Raw genomic sequence first — 7,832 nt, 5'->3', positions numbered from 1 at the left:
CCGTTATTTGCAGATATGATTTATCCTATTGTTTATGATCTTTCCGAAGGGGTCCTCGAGCCTACCGCGAATATCCTTTAGTCACGGGGAATTAATTTATTTAACAACATATATTTCTCTAATCACAACAAACTGATGCAGAACCCAAGAGTTTGGAAGTAAAATTATGATAAAAACTGCACGATGCATTTTTACAACACCACAAATCGGAGGTTTCCAAATGATCTTTTTACTTAGAAAAGTTAGCCGTTCCTGCTCTTGAGAACTTGACAACTCTGGTGTATGCACACAGATGCACTGCAAATGCAGCCCCCTGCAAATGCAACAAACAAATTATATTTTAATGGAAAGTTTGGTCACATTCGCCGGTAAAATGTTGTTCGCTTTTTGCTAAAAATTTAGATAGACAGAAAAACATTAGTTGTGTGCATAAAGTTTATAAAAATGTATCAAAATGTCATCCCAATGACATTTGCGCGTGTCCGATGGACCACCCACCGTGCCTCAACCCTGGTGGATTGTTGTTTGCTGTCCTGCTCACACTTTTGCGCGCTGGAGAAAGAAAACTCTCGCCTGCCTGCTCTGGTTGCAAAACATTGGGCCAAGTTTTCAAAGGGTGCTTTGGTGCAGAATTTTACACACACGCAAGAAAACGAACAACATTGGCCACTGGCACTGCGTTATCGACCGACCGACATTAGTGCTTTTGGTCGCGGCGTAATCGTCCAGTGCTCGGTAGTGCTTTGTTCCTGGGGGCTCGTAGGTGTTAGATTTACGATTTGCGTGAAAAATTTGGTGTGCCAGCACTGTGCGTGTGATAAAGCAGACGGTCCCCATTTCGGATAGGAATTGATACCCAAAACGGGCGTGTGTGCTGGTGTGTGTATGTGGGATGTGCGTGCGTTTGCCCATAAAGATTCGCTGAAGAGAGAAAGTTTGGCGGTGTGTCCCCTCCGGAAAAACGGAAAAGAGTGTTGTGATTTTTGCCCCATACTGTCCTCTACACCATCGCGAATGTGCATTTTTCTTCAGCACCATCATCAGTAGGCTGTGAAAAACAATAGCTGCCTGTTATTGAACTCGTGCCACCCTTCCGTTCCGTGCATTCTCAGCCCAACTCCCACCCCCCCACAACAGACGCGAGTGTGTAGTTTTGCGCAATAAAAAAGTGATGCGGGACCTGGCTAATAAGATGGCCGAACTCAAATTCGAGGCACCATTGGCACAGTTTGAGGAGAGTGACGAGTGGGGCCCGGTCGAGTACCAATCGTCGAATGTGGTTACCACGAACGGTAAGGCCGCGACCGTTTCCATCAGCGACACGCTGAACCTGAACAATCTGAAGGAATCGCTCCGTTCGCTGGATGGCAATCAGCAGCAGCAGCAACATCTGAAAGATGACGATCTGAACGAGCTGAACGACAACCTGCTGCTCGGGGACGATACCGTACGGGGCGGTAACGACGGTGGTGACGATACGACGAACACCACTGCCGCCAACAACAACAACATCAAGGTGGGACCGATCAAAGACAACATCGACTTTGCGGAAGCGTTCACCGGCAGCCTGGAGGATTTGGTCAACACGTTCGATGAGAAGATTACCAAATGCTTCGGCAACTACGAGCAATCGGTCGAGGAGCTGGCCCCGGTGCAGGTTCGCTCGCAGGAGGAAATCATGAACGAATGCCAGTAAGTGTTGGGAGGGCGATACCCACCCAGTCATCATCTCCCCGACTACCCGTAATTCTAGCGCGGTGCAAGTGAGACACACACGCTATTATTGCTGTGCCTCTGCTCTCAATTTGCGTATGTTTGCTACCACCACGCACAGCAGCATTTCTGTGCGACAGCGGTAGCCAGGGAGGGCCACCGCCGAGCGATTGAAGAAAATTAGTCATCAGTTTAATTTTGTTTCCCGATGGTGCGGAGAACGAGGAGGCAGGTGGGAGGGCCGTCATCCGTACGAAGAAGAGGCGTACGAAAGGCAATTCATTTAGCGCTGAACTCTGCTGAAACATTTTCTCCAAACTGTCCAATGCACCGTTTGCTCGTGAAACATGAGATGGCCCTACTAAAAGAAGAAAGTATAACGGAGAGCCGAGTTTTGGCAGGTTGTGACTCCCCGTGGTCATAAAATTGCCGAACTCCGAAATTGCCTAAATTCCACACACCAACGGATAGCGCTGGTCGACGTCGCGGAAACAAGTGACACTTTGCGCAAGAACAACACACACAAGCAGGTTGCGAAAACTTTGGCAAACAAAGTTTCTGCACGGCCTACTCTGATGGCCGTGGTGAATGCTGTGGCTTCCTTCCTGATTCTAATCAGGGGTTTCCGGTTGTCTCTACAGTCAATATGTTCACAACCAAACATCCATCCATCCAGCGCGCGTGGCGGATTTATCTTTTTTTTCCAATGTTGTGTGCAAAAAAATAAATCAATATACGCTGCACACTGGTGAAAAACATTGATTACATTGAAAGTTGGTTATATCTCGTGCTGCTGCTATTTTTGTGCAACGATTTGCAATACATATGTATCGGCGATGCGCAGCGAATGTATTCATAACAATGGAGTGTTTTTTTTTGGTTGTTGTTGCTGCATTCGATTTGCATTCGTTCGATACTCCTCTTCAGGGGGTTTTTTTTCCTTATTTTATGTAATACGCAAAAACCGGCAGCGCGAAATGGCCAGCAATGGTGGCCTCTAGGCTATATTTTGGTTTATTATGGATTGTGATACACTTAACAAGGGGGCCACCACAAACAAGCCTACGTTACGATTAATGCTTTTGGATAAATGTTTCATTCCACGGCTAGGGTACTTATATAAAGCGTGAAAAAAACCATCACTCTTGCCCTGTGAGACATTCTCTACCCTGTAAGCTTACACATGAAAGCAACTTCAGAGTAGTTAACGTTGAATAACTTAGCAGGATTACTAGCAGTTACTATTGCTGTTTTTTGCTGCTGCTGCTGCTATCTAAACAATCGATACGTTCAACATGTGCACACCGTCCGCACTGTGTGTGTATGTGCTCGTAATGACTCATGTTAGCAAAGGAAAACGTACTACCCCGCAATGTGCTTTGGCAAAGGCCAAAAGGCATTAAGGCTGACAAATTATTGGTTCACGGTATGGTGAAGGCGCGAACGAGCGCATATAGGAAGAAGGATTGGTGACACAAAACTGCAGACCCGCTGTTACATCGCGAAAGGAAGTGTAACGAAGCCCATCACTCTCTGTGGGCTTCTCGACCTTGAACCAGTGACAACAAATCTTTTTTTTCTGTTTCGCAAGATTTACGGTAGCGAAAATCTAGTTGAAAGCCAAATGGCAATGCTTATGAATGCATTAGCCAACATGGACTGATTTTCAAGATTCTAGCAGCTATGGATTTTTTTTAGTACTACCAGGATTGTCCTTCTTCCGGTCATCCTTATGGGTTCGTTCAATGTGCAGTATAAACTGCCGAGGAAGACATTTATTTTGATCGAAGGTTCGAGCATCCATCGGAATGGTGCAGAATAAGCTGGCCAGGATGAACAATTGATCTCAGCAGCGACTAAAGTCTATCATACAGCAGCCACAGCAGAATAGCAACTGATCGTCAAAAAGCTGGAACATCGATAGATTTTTAACAGCGTCTTGTCTAATGTGTCGGTCTTCTGCAGTAGAACCTCGCGAAATATGTGGAGGCTTGTAGATTTATCCGTAATATTTTAACTCCCATTTCTATTCACTGTTAGTCTATTTCTAATAAGCATTATTTATGCTATTACGCTTACAGGATGTGGTGGACCATTACGGGCAACTTTGGCAACATTCTGCCGATCGATTGGTCCAAAACGTACGCACGCCAGATGCACGTGCCGGCGCTAAACCTTGGCATGCGCAAACCGGGAACACCGGACGACGATCTGCTGCAGGATCTGAGCTCCGAGGACGAGGCGGTCGCAAACGATCTCGACATGCACGCGCTCATACTGGGCGGACTGCACGCTGACAACGAACCGATCAAGACGGCGGACGAGGTGATCAAGGAGATCGATGACATCATGGACGAAACTGGTTCGGAGGATGGGCAGCTCGAGAATGAGGTGATAGAAAAGGCAAAGGAAGTGCTCGGCTCACCGTTGTACGAAGAGAGTAAGTTCCCGATGCCAGTGTTCGTGTATCGTTACCGCTCTAACTGATGTGCGTTTCTCCCGTTTTTGTTGGGCTTTTAGAACTGCGTTCCCTTTCGATTACCCAGCTGAATGAGCTGTACATGGAGATGGAGGTGCTGATACGCGAGTTTTCCGAGACGCTCATCTCGGAGCTAGCATTGCGCGACGAGCTCGAGTACGAGAAGGAGCTCAAGAACACGTTCATTTCGTTGCTGCTTGCCGTACAGAACCGTCGCCGTCAGTATCATGTGGAGAAGAAGAAGGGCAAGGGCGCCGGAGGTGGTAAAGGTTCGGCCGGGACAGCAAACAGTACGGGTTAGTGTTGCATTACGAGCTTTGCTATGATATGTTGCATTTCATGCCTTTCTTCCAACTCCACCCTCTTCCAGGTATGGATCCCAAGTATCTCACAACGGTTATTCCCTACCAGCTGAACAGCACACCCGATAATCAAACACTTCAAGTGTTGATCAAAAGTAAGTAAAACTGCTCTCACTTGCCTCACACTCTGGCACTGATCCGATCTCGTCTTGTAACTCCCCCCCTCCCCCTAATTTTAGTACTGAAAGCGATCAACGAAGACAGCCCAACCGTTCCTACACTTTTGACGGACTACATCCTGAAGGTGCTCTGTCCAACGTAAGCGAGTTGCACGGGTATGACGATCGGTCGCCATCGTCTCCTGCTCTCCATGACGCTCCTCCGTACACGTATCTCGGGATGGATGGATGGCTGGTTGTTGGGTGTAGGTAATTTGTACACGATTTCAAAGCTCTCATATATAGATATATGCTAGCAGAATAGTAACGAAATAGACAGCAGACACTAACTAAAGAAATACCTAAATACCTAACTTCCGGTATCAAGCGCAAAGCATTACTATTATAGTCTTATCAGTTGCCAGCTGGAGGGCGGTGACAGTGCTACATTTATTCTAGTGTTGTGTAGAAATTAAGTGCTGTCGTGGTGAGCAGCAGCAACCCATTGCTTCGTTCTTCGTTCTGCACAAACTCGGCTGTGGTGCAGACGAATGTGATTCTGTTGTGTTTTGCTTGTGTGTATTATTTAGCGCACCAGGAAAAAAAAAGAGGACGCATACACAACCTACGACGTGTCGTACGTCGAGTTTAACTAAACGCTGATAAACTGTGTCGTGGTGTAACAATTTTCTATCACCCTTTATATGATGATGATGGTTGAAAAATGGCAAACAGCGCACATAGAACTACGGCGATTGCTTCAAAGGGACAGATTTTTTAATATACATATATTACTCTCTCGTTCTATCCCTCTCAACTTCCCCTTCGGAAAACAAATATTATGATCAAATACTCCGCCTATTTATTGCTGCTTTTAGATGCGTTTGTTGAAAAACCGCACGACATCCCTCATACAATTTTTGTACCGATCGAGAACAGTCTCCTCGACACATTCCATTATGCTCTCTGGTACGAGCAAAACGAGCAAAAGTGAAGGTGGTACCGTGGTGGGGTGCTTCACGAACCAGTAACGTATTGCCATGTGGTTTTAGACGGGAAATGGCAGAACCGAGGTCGAATATGATCATCCATTTTTGAAGCACGCTTCTGGTGAAGAATTCCATTTTCTTCCCCATCAATTACGCTAGTCATACGATTGAAGTTGAAATGTGCGGCACAGCACGGCAAGTAACGTGTTCAGTTATTTTAAATTAAGCGAATTTTCTTTTCCTCTCCGCGTTATAGTTCCTTTATGTTTTTTTTTGGTAGTTGTTGTACTTTGATTGGTGCAGGAGTCCAGGAGGAGCAATAGTAGTAGCGGTAGCTGTTACGGAAGAGTGCATTATATTCTTTTGCTAATAAGTCATATTGCTATTTACAGTGAACACACGAACGGTGTGGTGTTCACGACCACAGTCACGCGTTTATCGCATTATTATTATTACTTTTAATTATAAAAATGCCAGCTTCAACCTATGCAACGCAACACAAACTCATCAGGCACTGCTCAGGTGAGAAGGTGAGACAAAAAGGCCATATAGTTTTGAGTAATCACACCTCGTAATCGAAGAGGTATCCGATCCCCCCCTCTACGCTTTCTCTCTAGAGCTTTTCGAGATTTGTGTCGAGTGGTAGTGTCGCGTACTCACATAACGTATAAAAATAAATGAAATACCTATTAACACACGCAACGTGTTTTGTGCGACGGGAAAAGCTGAGAACGAAACGTATATATATAAATATATTTGAATAAAAAAAACAATTGGATGTAGATCGCTAAATCGCCTGGAAGCTGGACAGCAAATCAACCAAAGCACGAAAAGCATGCTGGAAGCGATCACGCTTGGCAAGCAGATGATGCGCTGTCTGTGGAAAGAATGTACAGACGTGTTTGAATAGAGCACCAAATCCACTAAGGTGTTCGGAGGGTAGGGAATGCTGTAGTTAAGAGATCGCCTTCGTTTGTCACGGTTTTAAATTCCGCTCTTCGCATACCATTTGGGTTTAGCTTATACGCCTTATCCCTTTGCAAAGGCTCATCATTTTGTCAACGGTCGGTAATGCTTACACACCCACTAGGTGGTTCGTTGCTAAAAAAACGTAAGAGGGCTGTTCCATTGATGAAATGCAAATTGTACATTTTGTAGCTTACTGTAGAACATGTTTCGATAACAAACAACCATTTTCCCGATCTTCATTGCTGGGCAGAGAACGCGCTCTTTCGGTCGCAAATTATTTTTCATCTCTTACATATGTAGCAATAATGGTACAGATAACACGAGCCGAAGACAGCAGAAAAACACAAACCAATAGGATAGGAACCAAACAACCAAGTCCGAGAACTGCGTACATTAGCGTCCCTCTATATAACATCGAGTGTTCATGAAAATTCTTTTACATGGCTTAATTTTTAAACTGAATCTCAATAATCTCTTGCTGAAAGTGATAAGGCAGAAAGAAATAGAAAAAGGGCGCTAAACATACAAGCAGCAAGTCACACTTTAAGCAATTCTGCAAATGAAACAAGATTACACGGAAAAAGCAAAAGAAAAACTAAACCCAAGGAAGAAGAAGAAGGAAGGAACAAGAAACACACACGCACGCAGTGAAGAAGTACTGCTTCGTAGTGTGTGGGAAAATAGCAATAGATAATGAAATTATCTCGTTGGCAAAGAAACAAACAACAAACCGATCGCAGGGGGTATACAACGTACCCGAAATCTGCTCCCAAAGCATCATCCAGCACCGAATTGAGCGTTTAGGAAATGTTAAGGACGCCGCAGAGAGGGCAGACGGAAGGTGTAAGTGAGTTCAATTTCTAGCTGAAGAATATAATAAAAATGATGCAAAATTAATTAAATAAGAAAAAAAACTTAATTGCAATAGATACGCGAGAAACGGACGGTAGCGTGCAATAGAAAGAAGTAAAGAAAGAGAAACATATAATAGAAGAGATAAGAAAGCAGGAAAATGGAAAAAAAACGCTGAGGCGCAACAAAATATTAGAATCTTAGTACATTTGGGTGTTAATAAAAAATGTATAACACGAAGCCAGGTGAAGCCAGGTGTAAGGACAAAACAGCAAACACAGACAAACAGAACAAAACTACATACCACACACGCACATTTATTGGGCAAATAAAACTGCTTGAAATAATCAAACATTGCACAATTCTCGAC

At 44.6% G+C, this 7,832-nt stretch overlaps 1 protein-coding gene across 1 annotated transcript; it reads left to right on the top strand.

Annotated features, from left to right (window-relative positions):
* Positions 1 to 539: 539 nt before the first annotated feature.
* Positions 540 to 7,809, top strand: LOC118506850 (fasciculation and elongation protein zeta-2). The gene is made up of 5 exons (XM_036044580.1): positions 540 to 1,692; positions 3,795 to 4,153; positions 4,234 to 4,488; positions 4,563 to 4,649; positions 4,734 to 7,809. The coding sequence occupies exons 1-5, from the start codon at positions 1,172 to 1,174 to the stop codon at positions 4,814 to 4,816; spliced, it is 1,305 nt and encodes a 434-aa protein (XP_035900473.1). The 5' UTR covers positions 540 to 1,171; the 3' UTR covers positions 4,817 to 7,809.
* The last annotated feature ends 23 nt before the right edge of the window (positions 7,810 to 7,832 follow it).

This window comes from Anopheles stephensi, chromosome 2, assembly GCF_013141755.1.
Source record: "Anopheles stephensi strain Indian chromosome 2, UCI_ANSTEP_V1.0, whole genome shotgun sequence".
NCBI classification, from domain to species: Eukaryota; Metazoa; Arthropoda; class Insecta; order Diptera; family Culicidae; genus Anopheles; species Anopheles stephensi.
This window is presented reverse-complemented; position numbering and strand designations above follow the sequence as displayed.

Coding starts and splice junctions, on each gene's coding strand:
- LOC118506850 (XM_036044580.1), top strand. CDS start 1,172: ATGCGGGACCTGGCTAATAAGATGGCCGAACTCAAATTCGAGGCACCA. Junction 4,154..4,233: donor CTCACCGTTGTACGAAGAGA/GTAAGTTCCCGA, acceptor TTGGGCTTTTAG/AACTGCGTTCCCTTTCGATT. Junction 4,650..4,733: donor ACTTCAAGTGTTGATCAAAA/GTAAGTAAAACT, acceptor CCCTAATTTTAG/TACTGAAAGCGATCAACGAA.